This window comes from Pteronotus mesoamericanus, unplaced genomic scaffold (genome assembly GCF_021234165.1).
Source record: "Pteronotus mesoamericanus isolate MK-2021 breed Mesoamerican mustached bat unplaced genomic scaffold, CSHL_Meso_final contig_657, whole genome shotgun sequence".
Lineage (NCBI taxonomy): Eukaryota > Metazoa > Chordata > Mammalia > Chiroptera > Mormoopidae > Pteronotus > Pteronotus mesoamericanus.
Genome location: NW_026555229.1, coordinates 4,028,138 through 4,044,638, shown reverse-complemented (window position 1 = coordinate 4,044,638; position 16,501 = coordinate 4,028,138). Strand labels below are relative to the sequence as shown.

Sequence of the window (16,501 nt, the reverse complement as noted above, 5' to 3'; positions counted from 1 at the left end):
CTTATATTAGTATAGTACATTTTGTTACAATGCATAAACCACTGTTATTAACTGCAGTTCATACTTTATTCAGATATCCTTAGTTTTCATCTGATGTTCTTTTTTTGTTCCAAGATCTCATCCAAGATACCACATTGCATTTAGTTGTCATGTCTCCTTGGGCTTCTCTTGGCTGTGACAGTTTCTCAGACTTTGCTTGTTTTTGATGACTTTGACAGTTTTGAGGAATACTAGTCAAGTATTTTGTAAGATGTCCCCCTACTGCAATTTGTCTGATTTTTTTCCTCTCATGATTAGACTTGGATTACGGGTTTTTGAGAGAAAGATCACAGAAATGCCGTTTTTCATCACATTATATGAAGGGTACATACTGTCAGCATGAAGTGTGACTGTTGGTGTGGACCTTGATCACTTGGCAAAAGTAGTGTTTGTCAGGTTTCTGCACTGTGAAGTTTAGTCTCCCTGCCCCCCCCCCCCCCGCTTCAATATTGTACTCTTTGGAAGAAAGTCACTATGCCAAACCCACACTTAAGAAGTGGGAAGTTAGGCTCCCCTTCCTTTAAGATAGAACATCTATATAATTTATTTGGAACTCTTTTGCACATGAGATTTGTCTCTTCTCTTTCACTTATTAACTTAATTATTATATCAGTATAAATTAATGGATTTTATATTTTAGATTATAATCCAATACTAGTTTATTTATTTTGTTCAAACTGTTGCAGTTTTTGCCATTAGGAGCTCTTTTAGTTGGTTTCCTGTGCCTCTTTTACTTGCATCCATAATGTTGGTTTTCTTTTTTTTAGCACTTCCTTACTTCCCAGCACTACATTGTATTCTAGGCCTATTTTGTACATTTTCTGCCCAGTCCTAGAATCAGCCATTTTTCTAAGAAGCCCTGGTTCCTTTATTAGAGAACCATATTAGAAGCCAAGATCTGGACACGGGATGTGATTCTTGCTACTGTTATATCATTTCTTAGGCCCTTTCAGACTTTATTTTTTTAGTGTATGTGTGTGTATTTTGGTCAGGCTTCCCTCCCAGACTCTTTTTAAAAAATATTTTGTGTTCTTGTTTTGTATGCTGTAGGAAGCTTCAGGAGTAAATGTGGGAATATAAGAAGAAAGATTAATTGAGGCTATTAGTCATTATTAAGGGAGGCAGAGATTTTCCTAGATATGTAACTTAATATTTTTGAAGTCTGCTGCAAATAATTTTTCTCATTATGAAACCTACAATACCAACCTTTTTCTGAAGGTTTACATTGGAAAAGAATAACAATATAATTGCCTCCTTAAAGTACAAGATGACTCTTCCATTCTCGGAGGAAATCTACATAATATCATAATGTTAAAATGAGATTTCATTGCACTGAACAAACATACCTGTCATGATTTTAGAAAGTAGCATTCCCTTTACCAAAGAAAGAGCAAGAGAATCATAAATAGATAATTTTGTAAGTTTGGCATTGAAGAAAGCATATCTTATTAAACTGCTATTTACCTCCTATGCTTTCCTGAAGCTCAGTTGGTAGTCCAGGAGATAAAATTTATTATTCAGAGACAGAAAAGGCTATGGCAGATTGTGGAGGAGATCAGACTTTACTTAAAGATGGAAAGAAATAAAGAATTTATATTAGAGAGATAAAAAACAGTGTTCCACGTTGGAGGAAAGCAAGAAAAAAGACATATAGGAATAATCTCAGTGTTGTGATTATGTGGTGATTATGTCTTACTCATTTTTATTTCCACTTGTATCTGGAACAGAGTTTGTGTATTGCAAGTGCTCCGTAAATGTTTATTGAACTGAATAAAACGGTAACAAGTGGTTCTTTCTAACATCTATGGGAATGATATTTCTAAGGACTGGAAGTCACAAGAGTGATTATTGAGCTCTAAAATCTTAAAAAATAATTCATGTCTTTTTCCCATCTTCCTACATATAGTACGGGACAGCAAAATACAGCTTCCTGTTATACAGCTGCGTAAAGTGTGGGCTGAAGCAGTGCACTACGTGTCTGGGCTAAAAGAAGACTACAGCAGGCTCTTTCAGGGGCAAAGAGCAGCAATGTAAGCTAATTCTGTTGTTTATAGGGGCAGTGTCATGCACATTAATGTTCAGGAATTAATTTTGCCAGTTTTCACTAATCAGTGTTCCATGCAATACTAAAATACTGGACCAGTTTGAAATGTAATATTCTGATCAGACTCATAGAATTCTTACTAATGGTCTGAAGCCATCCAGTTGCAACGGCTTGAGAGTAATTCCTCAGCATAACATCCTATTATAAAGGAAATTGTTACCACAGGCAGAAAGTCTTTAGGGACCAGATTCTAGAGATCAGCCATTTCTCATAGATTGATAAGAGAAACTTAGGCTTTGGACTTACATCAGTTTAAGTTTTATAATTTTTGTACAATGTTGATGAAATGCTGATTTTTTTTTGTTTATGGTTTAGGTTAAGTCTTCTTAGATACAATACTAACTTGACAAAAATGAAGAATGCTTTGATCTCAGCATCTCAGCAACTGAAGGCTAAACTAGAGTTTTTTCACAAAAGCATTCAGCTTGACTTGGAAAGATACAGTGAGCAGATGACTTATGGGATATGTAAGTTTCTGGGTAATGTATTTGAAAGAAGTGTCTAGTCTTTTGAAGCCATCTGTTATTTTATCTCCTTGCCTCATAGCCAGTTGTTTCTCTTACATTCAACATTAGAACAAGAGACAGGACACCTAAATCATCATAAACCATGTTTGTTTTGAATGTTAGCTTTTTTCTTTAACCTTTAATTGAGCAACTTTACAGGGTTCCCCCTTCACACACACAATTGGACTAAAGCTGTTTAGTTCCAGAAAAATACAAAAGTGATTTAAGAATTAGTGATTTTCTTGCCTTTTTTTTTTCTTTTTAATTTTTTAGAGAGAAGGGAAAGGAGGGAGAAAGGAAGAGAAACATTGATGTGTGGACAGCAACATTGATTGGTTGCCTCTCGCGTGCCCCCAAGTGGGGATCTGTCCCACAACTCAGGCCTGTGCCCTGACCAGAACTCAAACTGGTGACCTTTTGGTTCACAGGCTGGCGCTTAATTCACTGAGGCACACCAGCCAGGACAGTAATTTTCAAGCTACTATGAAAAATAGATACAAAATCTGTATTGGGATGACTCCTTAGCTAGGGAAATCCTAAACCACTTATCTTTCTGTAAATAATAACGTAGATAATTGTGTTTTTTTCCAAACCACCTACTGTGTAATCCCACTTTTTCATTGTACACAGGCTCCAATTTTTCAATATTTTGCTTCAAGCTATCTCCCTTCAGATATACTAAGGAAATGTAAAAAACAGACTTAAATTCAAATAAACTGAAGAGCTCAACCACCAGCATTTGTTTTTTTCCCTCACTGAAACAAATCCTTTTGTGGTGGAAACAAATCCTGTTTGTATACTTGTCTTGAACATGGTACATGTATCTTAGAATAATGATCAGCACTGTCCAGTTGTATGAATAAGTTTACCTGTTAGAACTGGTTATGATTGATGTTTTATGTCTAGTTGTGTATTATGGACATACTGGTGAATGGCAAAACATAATTATTTCATCAAATTATCTTTGACTTGTCAGTTGTATATATTAGATGGTTGTTTAAAAAGAATGAGGTAGATCATTTGGACCTTTAATGTCAGGATGTTTTAAGATGGGAAAGAAAGAAAAGTATGTATAGATGGTCTCACTTGTGAAGGAAAGGGTATGTGTCTTTATAACAAATGATTAAATAAGATCCCAAAGGTTGGAGAGTAGGAAGAGGTTTTTTTTATATCCTTTTATACTTTTTATTTAAACATAATTTTCATGTGTTACTTTAATAATTTTTTTTAAATCCAAAATTTATTCATCAGACATAACAATGTCCCCAGAGAGTAAGTTTCCTTACATGTGTAGTAAGTGATAATCTAATTACACTGCTAGTAATTAGGGCATTTACAAAGCTGCTAATATGTTATATTAGTATATTTCTTCACAGTGATACTTCCACTTGAAGAAATCATACCAAAACCAAAGACATAAGCATTCCTGAAACAAGAAACCATCTTTTTACTAATATTTCTTTGTTATGGTACTTAGTCTTGGTATTATTAAGCACAATGAATTTTTTTTTTAAAGATTTTATTTATTTTTAAAGCGGGGAAAGGAGGGAGAAAGAAAGGGAGAGAAACATAAGTGTGTGGTTGCCTCTTGTGCACCCCTCACCAGGGACCTGGCCCACAACACAGGCATGTGCCCTGACTGGGAATCGAACCTGTGACCCTTTGTTTTGCAGGCCAGCACTCAATCCACTGAGCCATACCAGCCAGGGCTGAATTTTCCTTAATGAATATAGTAGATTAAGGCAAAAGGACATAGCCTAGTCCCCTCAATAATTTATTTACTATCTTATTAAAAAATGGTTGTGGAGGCCATGCAAATTACAACGATGCTGGATGGAAAGACACAGGTAGTCCTTTAGACCAACTTCTAGTATTTTAAGAACGAGTTTAAAATCATCGTGCTCACAGCATCTCCCTTCACCCGCCATTATAATTGTTCCTCAGCCATTCCCGCAATGCTGATTTTCAAATGATACCATTTACTTGCTATGTCTCTTGGCTGTATATAAATTATTTTTCTTACTAAAAATATTTAATACTTTGGCAATAATCTATTCAGTCTTTGAAAACTCTCCAGTGAATATTTTTTATATTTACAACTTTTCCCTGCATGGCTGTTGCACTTTTCTTCTCTCATCTTCACGTAACTAAGTGGTCCTTTCCCTTCAAAGGAGGAAGGGTTTTTGAATGAGCTGCTAATTCTATCCCACAGTATGAAATACTGTCCATAGTTATAGTTAAAGACCATCTGATGGTCTATATGATGAGCTGAGCCATTAATAAATGGCTTTAAGATTTTGGGGACACAAAAATCACCATCATGAATGGAAATTGTCCAGATATTGACCAAGATGTACAAACCTAAATAAACTACCTTGTGTAATGTAAAGAGAAAAGGGTATATATGGTAAGGTAGACTTTGCAGGAAGCCATCCACAAGGTGAAAAGCATGACTTGTGAATGGAGTAGGAATCTTCCAGATATGATGAGGTTTTATGTATGTGCACGTAGAAAGTCTCCTATGTCATCATATAATTTGCTTTCTCAACCTCTCTCAACTCCAGCAGAAACAAGGAAACAATGGGAATACTCATCCATGGTAATGTCTGGGCAGTATATAATCTCTCGATAGACTTGGTTCTTTAAAAATTGTGGATGCTTCATAAATGATCAAAGACAAAATAATAGCTCAGTGTTGCAAAGAAGAAATAAAGGATATAAGCACCAAGATTTGTTATAATCAGAAGACTAATAGTTTTTTGAAAGAAGTCATCCTCTGGCCAGGTGGTTGGATACATGTATGGTGTAAAAACATAATAATCTGCAGCACTGAGTACAAGATCCATCTTAGCCTCTAGGGGAAGGTCTACCGCAGATCCAGCTGCTGCGGGGTCACAGGACGCTTGAGCCTGCGGACCACTGCTGCCAGATAGCGGGTGCTGCCTGGGGGGTTCTTTCTTTTTTTAAAAGATAAAACCATCTGTATTAGTGTCCTACAGCTGCCATAATAATTTACTGTTAACTGCATGGCTTAAAACAACAGAAATTTATCATCTCACAGTTCCAGAGGCTAAAAGTCTAAAATCGAGGTGTTGGCAAGGCCATTGAGTCCTTTGAAACCTGTGGAGAGGAATCCCGTGCTTCTTTCTAGTTTCTTGGTGGTTTATCAGCAGTCCTTGGCATTTCTTGGCTTGCAGCTATAGCACTTTACTCTGCCTCTGTCATCAAATGGAGTTCTGCCTTCATATGTCTGTGTCTCTGTGTCTCTTTTAAGGATACTAGTCATACTGGATTAAGGGTCCACCTACTGAAGATTGACGTCATCTTAATTTAGCCAACTATCTACACTGATCCTATTTCCAAATAAGGACACATTCAGATGTACTTACTGAGTTAGGACTTCCAACATAACTTTTGGCGGGAACAATTCAACCCATAACACCATTTTTTGATATTGGTACAGCAAGGAGGTGGGTAGGTCAATAATTAAAACTATGACTGTTTCTGAAATAACCAATTAAGACTTTTTTTTCAGCCTCAGAAAAAATGTTAAAAGCATGGAAGGAAATGGAAGAAAAGGCTATCCACTATGCTGAGGTAAATTCACTAAGATCATCCTGGTGTGTTTGTTTATTCCTGAAGTCTCACGTAGAAACTTTCTTTGGTTTTGGTATATAGAGCATTCGTCATGTCATTTCCAGGTATCAGACAGGTATCTAGTAGATGTTTTGTATATATAGAGGGAAGTGCCATAGTGGATAAAAATAGGGGTATTGGGCAAAGAAAGTAAACTGAAACTCAGTGAGCTTGAGCTTCTATATTATATTATGAGGACTATACCTTTTCTAGTAAGGTATGCAGATTAAATGGAAATAAAGAATAAATGGTAATTATCACTGTTATTTTTATAACTGGTTTAGATAGGATAGCTCCACATCCTGGTTTACCTAGGAAAGTCTGTTTATACTTGTCTTGCCGTAATTATCAACAGTACTTTCTTTCACTCTCAAAATTATGCAGATTTCACAATGTTATATGGTCATGCTAGGTAGAGATTATTCTCTATGTGACAAATTCCTTCCTTACATCTGTCCATGGTCCCACTAAATTGTTGCTGTCCTTCGTGTCAAAACTTAACTCTGAGGACACAGGTGGGGCAGTTGTTATCCTGGGGTGGGATATCCAGTGTCTTTATCTTTCTGCATCCTTATTCCAAGGCAGTCAGGAACAAGAGGCAATGAAAATCATAGAACAGCCTTGGCTGGTGTGGCTCAGTGGATTGAGTGCCGGCTTGTGAACCAAAGGGTTGCTGGTTCAGTTCCCAGTCAGGGACATGCCTGTGTTGTAGGCCAGGTCGCTAGTAGGGGACTCGTGGGAGGCAACCACACATTAATGTTTCTCTCCCTCTCTTTCTCCTTCCCTTCCCCTCTCTCTGAAAATAAATACAATCTTAAAAAATCATAGAACTGAGAAGCAGCTGTGTTTTTTTTGCCATTTTTTCTTCTGTCTTGTTAGTGACACATATCTTTTTGCTTCTCAGGAGGAAGCTAGTAGTTTACTCTTGTCAGGAGAGAAAAGTGAGAAGCATAGGAATAAGTATGTTCTCATGTGAAAGATTATAGAATCTGAAAGATAAAGGCTTGAACAAAGTCACTATTTTGTATTAAATCATTTAGTCAGCAAGTTATTCTTTGAGTTCTTCCCTGTGTTGTATGGTGGTGAGCCTGTCATTTCTTTTATGTTTCATCATATTGTAGGTAGGTGTCATTGGATACCTGGAGGATCAGATCATGTGCCTGCACACTGAAATCATGGAACTACAGAAAAGCCCTTATGGAAGACGTCAGGGAGACTTGATGGAATCTCTGTAAGGACATACTCATGTCGTTGGTATTGGTCTCTCTAATTTTTTGTAGCAGATTGTTCTTTCTGTGAACATCTGGCACATTAAGCCTATATGCAGTTATAGTCTATAGTTCTCCTTTTCCCAAATAATTAAAAAGGAAGTATTTTCTTAGTCACCAGAAATCTTAGAAATAACTCTTTGGGTTGACCTTTGCTGTTTTAATCAAAGAATCTTTTCATGTGCATGTTAAGAATTTTTTAAATATTCTAAGTTACAAACTATTTCCCTACTTCTGGCCCAAGGTATTGTCTGTTAAGTACTCTAAATGAGTAAATGAGGTAACTTCCTAAATGTTTAGATTAGAAATTACAGGGTTTTTTCTCTATCACAGGCCATAATTTTTGTCCATTTAAGTGTTTTTGGTGCAAGGATCAGATAAGATTTGTGGTGGTAGACCACAGCAGATAAGGAGTATTTTAAACTTTGCATTTTAAGATCTCGCTTATTATTCAATGAAATTCTCTGTAAAATATTTGTTGGCAATATATACTTGGTTTAAAATTGGATCATTACTCTCTTCAAATAATATTGTTCATTCCAAGTTATGGATTATTAGAGTCATTTAAATTATTTTCACATAGAAACATGTTTTCTCTTTCTTAGGGAACAGCGCGCCATTGATCTATATAAGCAATTAAAGCACAGACCTTCAGGTAAGACACTTTCATCACAGTACATGAAGGCATTTTAGGAAACCATCTTTAGCCTAACAAATCCTGGGGATTGGAATTTTTTAAATTTATTTATTCTTTATTGTATTATTTTCCCATTACCATTTAGTCCCCTTATATTCCTCTCAACTTCTGGGGATTGGATTTTAAACAAGCTAGAAAAAAATTCCACTTTTGGTATTTCCATTGAAATGTTTATGGTGCAACAGCTTTTAGTTTGTGAGAATTTAAGAGATGAGGACGGCAAAATTGCAAGAAAATTGAGATGGAAAATCTGTTACAGAGATGTGAAAGGAAGGAATGAAACAAAAGAACTCAAAGAAGGGGAAGGGGGAGCAAGAAAAGGTGTGGAAAGATGGAAAAATATAAGTGCTGCTTAAGGTGGGAGAGGTTAGGAGAAAGGAAGTTGATGCTGTAGGTTCAGGTGTGGAATGGTTAAAGGGAAGGCCCATGTGCTAGGCTAAAGCAGTGTACCTTGAAAATGATGCCTTCCTCTGTACCTGTTCACTGATTGGTTATTTCATTGGCAAAACAATTCTTGTGAACATCTGTTGAATACAGAGCATGGTCTTTTGGAAAGAGCACTGGATTGGGAATTGGAAGGCTTGACTTCTAGAGTGGGCACTTTACTGTCCAAGTGACTTGGGGCAAATTACCTAATCTCTTTCCATCTCCTTTCTATTTTCTGCAAAATGGGGATGAAACCTAGCCTTAACTCAGCGAGTGCATGTGGCATTGTATTTGAGAGGATGTTTGTGAAAATGCTTTAGAAACTGTAAAGTATTATATACCTGCAAAATATTATCCTTCAGTTAAAAAGTGATTTGTTTTGAAGGGTTATAGAAAAAAAATAAAATGGGAAGTCTGTGCCCTAATTTTTATATTGTGAAAAAAAACAAAAACAACTCTACAACATTTTACACTTTAAAATTTACAAACATATGCAAATATACATGTGGAATTGTATTTAACAAATAACATGATCTCTTCTACATAGTTTTTATTATAGAGGAATTTGTTCAGTTTATTTCTATAAACATTTATGAGGTACATGTAAACTAGACACCTCACCCTGACTAGGGGTGAGGGATGGTTAAAGGAGATGTCCTGTAGGAGATGACATCTAAGATGAGCCTTAAAGGCCTTAAAGGATCAGTCATAGTAGCTTAGGTGAAAGGAGGCGGGCTCTTGATATACAAGTATAACAGACAAAGACATGCACGTGTAGCACTTAGTATGTCTGAGGAAATGCATTGTGACTGGATTGTAGTTTCAGGAGGAGAAAGATATGGCTGGATCATAAAGGATCTGGTATGTCATGGTAATGAGTTTGGATTTCCTTACGGTGGCAAAGAGAAACATTAAAAAATTTTAAGCAGGGGGATGGCATAATCAGGTCAGCATTTTAAAAATACTGCTCTGGTAGCATGTCGATAATGGATTAAACTGTGACTAAGCTAGAGACAGGGGCATTGATTATAAGGTGATGAAATAATCATAGCTCAGTATAGGGTGGGCCAGAGCTGAGGCAGAAAGCCTGAGCTGTGGCAGTGGGGTGAAGAAGGTAAGGTCAAGAGAGATATTTAGGAGGTAGAACTGATAGTGTTGGGTGATGGATTGAACATGGGTACTGGAGATGGAATTAGGAAGTCATGGGTGCCCCCTAAGGTTCTGACTAGGGCAGCTGGTGCATGGTAGGACCACTCACCATAATAGGATGTAAAGGAAGGATGACAGACTTGATGAAAAAGATGAGTTCATTTTCGTACATGTTGATAGTAAGGTGTCAGTGGAACACTTAAGTAATGATGTCTAATACACAGTATCAGAGAGATATATATATGTATATATAGGAAAGCCTCAATGTTGTCAGTAGGTTTTGCGACATTAAGCAAAATGACATAACGAAACTAATTTTACCATGCCCTTCTTGACTGAAACAAAAATTAATTTCCTATGGCATCTTAATAAATTTTATAATGAAATGATATTAAATGAAACTACATTAGTTGAGGGCATGCACGTGCATATATACACACATACATACTTATGCATGTGAATTTAGTAGAGAAATCTGAGCTAGATATTTAGCTATTTTGAACGTAATTAGCCATAGAAATAAAGTGGTCATCCTGAAAAAGTAGGTTGAATAAGAAAGCCAAGAATAGATGGAATCCTAGGGAATACCAACATTCAAGAAATGAATAGAAGCAGAAGGATTTTCAAAGAAGATTGAGAAATGGCAGACTATGGAGAGGGAATGAATGATAGGATAGGAACAGGACAGATAGAATTTCAAAAAGAAAGTAATCTATAGGGTGAAATGCTGCAGAGGTGTAGGTAATAAAAATGATAATGAAAATATTCATTGGACCAAGCAGTTTGGACATCATTGTGATTTTAGCAAAATATATGTGATCTTGTCCTATGTGTAACAGAAACCAGATTGTAGTGAGCTGAGGAGAAAACGGGATAGGAGGGAAGGGAGAAGTCATTCTAGACCCGCAGTTTACAAAGTGTGGTTCATGAACCCTTGAGGATCTCTGAAACCTTTTCTTGAAGTCAGTAACATCAAAACTCTTTTTATAATACTATGATTTTTTTTTTTTTGCCTGTTTCATTATGTTGACATTTTCACTGATGCTGCAAAGTATTTGATGGGTAATGGTGTGCACCTTAATTGGCATGAATCAAGGCACGAGCACCAAACTATGCTAGAAGTTACTATAGTTTTAACAACCAAGCAGTTACAGTTTTTAAAAAATACCAGTTTCATTTACATGCCCTTGATAAAGCAGTAAAAATTTTATTTAACTCTCAACCCTTGAGTACATGTCTTTTTAATGTTCTGTGTGATGCAATGGAAAGTACTCATAGGTGCTTCTGCTACATACTGAAGTATGATGGTTGTTTTAAGGAAAACCACTTCAGCAATTATTTACATTGCTGATGGACTGACTTCTTTAATGGAACACCATTTTTACTTAAACAAATAACTTTCAGACAAATTATGGTTATTCAGATTTGTGTATGAGGCAGATATTTTCTCAAAAACTAATGAAGCATGACTGTCACTTCAAGGAAAGAGAGAGACAGTGTTAGCTGTCAATGATAAAATTCCATGTTTCAAGCAAAAAATTAGAGCTTAAGAAAACTTGTATCCATCAACTAAAATTTGTCAGTTTCTTGAATACTTAGACTTTTCTGATGAGGACAGTGGTGATATTAAAACAGTTTGCAAAAATGTAAAACAATGCCAGTTTCCTCACTAATTATTTTTGTTTATGAAAATAGTTATTTTTAATGAAAATGTTAATAGTTCTTATTAAATGAATACATATTTAAAAAAATATTCTCAGTTTAATTCCTGAAAAACACTTTGGTGTTGTTAAGAATTTTTCATTGTAAAGGGGCCCTGAGGTAAAGAGTTTGAGAACTGTTTACCTAGGCTATTCTTTTTAAAAGCTTGGCTGTTAAGGAAAGAAGAGAGGTGAATAGCTATGAGGAGACATAGAAGCAAGGGAGGTCAATTTTCAAAAGGCATACTTGAGTGTATTTATGTGTTTGGGGTTAAAAGCCTGTGAATATGGAGTCCCCTGAACAAGCCTGAGCGGCTGACTCCAGAGAATAATGGAAGGGTTAGGCTTACTGCCACTGGTACTAGAGGGAGGATGGGTGTGGATACAGATACTTTTGTGCAGATAGGGGTTGGAAGGTGAGGGTCTTATGGCTACTCATCCTGAAGTGAGAAGTGGGGTTAACTTGAACGTAAGAGGTGATAACCTCATAGATTTAAGGAGTATTCTAAAAATTCTTTAAAGCTGGTATGTGTAATGGGAGATGTTGCTGACCTAGAACACTTAAGAATCTATAGCAGAAGTGAAAACCTGTGAATTAGTAGTTGACAACAGAGGGAATGGTAGTTTAATTTTTGTGTTAGTATTGTTTAGTACCTTGGATACAGCAACTGATAGAGCAAATGGTTAGACCAATCCAGGACTAGAATTGTACTGATAGAATAAGAGGACAAAGAAGTTGAAGATACTGACAAAAAGTGATATAAGTGATAGAAGTTGAAGTTAGAGTGAAATATTGAAATTTAAGATATCAAATAGTGAAGTCTAAATCTTTTTTCTTTAATCCTTATTCATTACTCCCAGTCTTCTGGCCAATGAATTATACATTGCAGATAAAGATGTATAAAATTCCATTAACAGGAATTTTAACTTTCCTGTCAGTGATAGCCTTTATTTGGCTTTTATAAAAGCTTCACAGTACTCATATGAGCATATCAGCGTAGGGCCCAGAAATAAAAGTGCTATCCAAGTAGTTTCTTTGAACTAATGGTCCCCTTGAATGACAAACTAGTTAGCTGCAGCAAATTTTGTCTATTGTTGTGGCTTTTATAATCACACTTGATATATATTCTGGTGTCTTTTCTAACTTAGAGTTGAGTTGAGACTCATATTCAACTGAAAATAGTAAAAACCAACTTTCTGCATTCTCTATGGTGGACAAAGTTAAAGTTCTGAGGTCTTTGACCCTCTGAAAAGGTTTGCTCTGTTGGGCTTCATCTGTGGGATTAAGAAAGGGGTGCTATTTGGAGAGGAGTCTTTTTGGAGCCTCCATATCTAGCTGTTGGTAAGGGAGTGAGGTAGAGAGATGTGTGGGGAATAAATGAAGTTGAACTATGGAGGAGGTCTTTGCAGTGATAATTTTTTTAAACCTCTTTTGGTACTCCTTTCAGAGTAAAATGTGTGTAACAGTAGTAGCCATCTCACAGGAGTCCTATGAGGGCTAAATGAGAAGATTGTATGTAGCTGAGAGGAAATAATATTTTTGTATTTGAGATTAATTATTGTTTAAGGAAAAAGCAGCATGATCCATGAGCAGCATTCCAATTTTTTAAAACTTAGCCCTTTTGAGCCACTTCTGCTCCAGATTCCAGAAGAACTAGAGGATGTTTTTGACCTCGTAGAGGATCACAAGACCTGCAGTCACACCAAAGTTCAGACCAAAGGAAAAGCTGACCAAGCTAAGATAACTCATTTGCCTGAGGCAGAGAAGGAAAAGATTGCTGAATAAGTTGCTGATTTCAAGAAAGTAAAGAGTAAGCTGGATGCTGAGATTGAAATATGAGATGATACCAGCAACAATATTACTGTTCTGGCCAAGAAGATATTAATGATCATGATGGAGACGACAGACTTCACAAGGAAAAAAACAATCTGCAATCATCTATACCCTAAATCAATAGTCCAATGAGTTTAAAAGTAACTCGTTTTTAACAGACTTCACAAGGAAAAAAACAATCTGCGATCATCTATACCCTAAATCAATAGTCCAATGAGTTTAAAAGTAACTCGTTTTTAAAAAAAGAAGTAGAGAGTGATGTGAAAGTAGTGGCAGCATGAAAGATCCCCTTGGTCTCTTCAACCCACCAACACACCTGAGAGATTGGCACATTATAACATCTAAAGGTGGGCAAGTGAGAATGAACAGGGGAGATGAGAAGGGAGAAGGACTGAGATGATCCACAGACACAGCCCTGCAGTTGGGAGCTCACAGCTGGGCTCAGGCCGGAGAGGGGAAGAATCTGGTTGTGTCTGGCACTCCTTTCAGCTGGGCATTCCCACAGGAGTGAGCAGCAAGAGCTGCGGCTGACCCTAGAGATCTGGGCAAGGACAGTGCATGGGGGTCCACAGCTGCTGGGCAGTCAGCATTCCAGGCAGAGAAACAAAATCACAGAGCCCTGCCACCCAAGAGCCTCCCAGATCTTGTCTTCCTATGCCCTTGGTGTCCGATTGTGGAGCACATTTTCTGCAAATCTGAGAACTGGTACTACAGAATCACATTTTCCCTGAGCAAAGGATAAACTCTGTGAAAGGTCCTGGGGTCAGGATGCACCATTTTCTGGAGGGCAAAACAACAAAGAAGCTGGAAGGTTCTCCCAGCCTACCCCACTGCCAAGCATTGCAGCTACACTGACAGCAGCACTGCTGGGGACCACTGGGATATCACAGAATTAAAAAATTTGTGATTCAGTGCCACATATGGGAAAAGAATAGAAAGACCTTTTTTAATTAATCTGCTAGAGAAGTGTCACTCATAAATAGATCCCTAGGCAGAGAAGGAATCTATCAAATACCATAAATAACAAGGTTGTGAGGCAGCTCAGGAAGAAAATGAATCTCCAGAAAACATACTAAAAGGCATGGAAATAATGTGCTATAAATGACAGAAAATTCAAGATTGCATTTCTGAAAATACTCAATGAGATGCAGAAATAGAGACGGGCAATTTAATGAGCTCAGAAAACAAATCAATGAACAAAACGAGTACTTTACCAGAGATTGAAAGAAGAACCAAACAAAGTATGGAGATGAAGAACTCAATACTAGAGTTCAGGATTGAACTAGTGAGCATGGCAAATAGGGCTGACCAGATGGAGGAATGAACTAGTTATACTGAAGATGGAAATCTAGAAATGATGCAGAGGTAAAGTGAGAGAGGCTTGAGTGTAAAAAAAAAAAAAAAAAAAAAAAAGACTCTATAAGAACTATATGATTTTACCAGAGAGAACAATGTAAGAATAATAGACATACCAGAGGAAGAGAGGGAAAGGGAATGGAGAGCCTATTCGAACAAATAGTTAGAATTTCCCAAACCTATGGAAAGACCTAGATCCTTGAATCCAAGAGGCAAACAGAACACCTATTTTCCCCAATCCAAAGATGCCTTCTCCAAGGAACATTGTATTAAAACTGTCGAAATTTGCCCTACCTGATGTGGCTCAGTGGATTGAGTGCTGGCCCGTGAACCGAAGGGCCTCTGGTTCAATTCCCAGTCAATGGCTGGGTTGCAGGCCAGGTCCCCAGTAGGGGGTGTGCAAGAGACAACCACATATTGGTGCTCCTTTCACTGTCTCCCTCCTTTCCCCTCTCTCTCAAAATAAATAAATAAAATCTTTTTTAAAAAACTGTCAAAATTTAATGACAAAGAATTTTTGCCCTGACCAGTGTGGCTCAGTTGGTTGGGCGTCATCCCACAGAGCAAGGGGTCGTTGGTTCAATTCCCCATCAGGGCACATGCCTGGGTTGCGAGTTTGGTTCCCTGTTGGGGCTCAACATAGAGGCAAACTGAGCGATGTTTCTCCCTCCTTTCCCCTCTCTCTCTAAAAATAAATAAATCTTTTTTTTAAAAAAGGAAAGAACTCTCAAGGCAGCCACGGAAAAGGAGAAAGTAACCAATAACGGAAAGCCCATTAGGTTATCATTGGACTTCTCAGCAGAAACACTGCAAGCCAGAAGAGAGTGGAACCAAATATTCAAAATACTAAAAGATAGAAATTACCAGCCAAGAATAATATATCCAGCAAAGTTATCCTTTAGATGTGAAGGAGAAATAAAGACTTTTACAGACATACAGAAACTGAGGGATTTTATCACCAGAAGACCTTCATTGCAAGAAATAGTCAAGGGGCTCATTCTACCTGAAACAAAAAACAAAAGTTACAAAACTACGAGGAAGATCACCAACAAACAGTATAAACAGGGACAATTTGTGTCAATGAAAACATAAAAGGGGTGGGGGTTAAGGTCTGAATTTGCAAAAGATGAAGATCAGATGCTTTCAAATGAAAAAAAGGACTATTGTATATATGAAACTTCCTTTTTCATAAACCTAATGGTAAACACACACACACACACACACACACACACAAAACTGAGACACATAGTTTGTAAAAAAGAGGAAATAAAAGAAATATGAAATACCACCAAACAAAAACAGACAGAACACAAAGGAAAAGAACCCTCAGAGACACAGAGCTACTAGAAAACAAAAGATACAATAGCTATAAGAAATCCTCATACATCAATAATTACTCTAAATGTAAATAGATTAAATTCACCAATAGGGAAACACAGAGTAGCAAATTGGATCAAAAAACAAAACCCACTCATGTGCTGCCTTCAGGAAACACATGTAAGTTGCAAAGACAAAGAAAGTGAAAGGGTGGAAAATGATTCTCCAAGCAAGTAACATCCACAGAAAAGCAAGTGGAGCCATACTTATGTGTCAAAATAGATTTCAAGATAACAAGAGACAAAGATGGACATTTTATAATGAAAAAGGAGACAATACATCAAGAAAACAGGACATCGCTTAAGATATACACACTCAGTCAAGGAGCACTGAAATATATAAAACAACTACTAACAGAACTAAAGGAAGAAACAGAGAAAAACACAATCATAGTTGGAGACCTTAATAC

General features: G+C 36.9%; 1 protein-coding gene and 1 pseudogene across 3 annotated transcripts in view; one reads left to right on the top strand and one right to left on the bottom strand.

Moving 5' to 3' along the window:
- CHUK (component of inhibitor of nuclear factor kappa B kinase complex) overlaps positions 1-16,501 on the top strand; it is a 49,433-nt gene that overhangs the window by 22,311 nt on the left and 10,621 nt on the right. For all 3 annotated transcript variants that reach the window (XR_008529781.1, XM_054581356.1, XM_054581355.1), the window contains exons 12-16: positions 1,946-2,069; positions 2,459-2,610; positions 6,185-6,246; positions 7,407-7,516; positions 8,159-8,208. Coding sequence is in view for 2 of the 3 variants with exons in the window: in XM_054581356.1 (XP_054437331.1) it covers positions 1,946-2,069; positions 2,459-2,610; positions 6,185-6,246; positions 7,407-7,516; positions 8,159-8,208 (498 nt within the window). In the remaining variant the exon portion in view is untranslated. The remainder of the gene's footprint in view (positions 1-1,945; positions 2,070-2,458; positions 2,611-6,184; positions 6,247-7,406; positions 7,517-8,158; positions 8,209-16,501) is intronic.
- LOC129077111 (lathosterol oxidase-like) lies at positions 4,701-5,495 on the bottom strand (annotated as a pseudogene).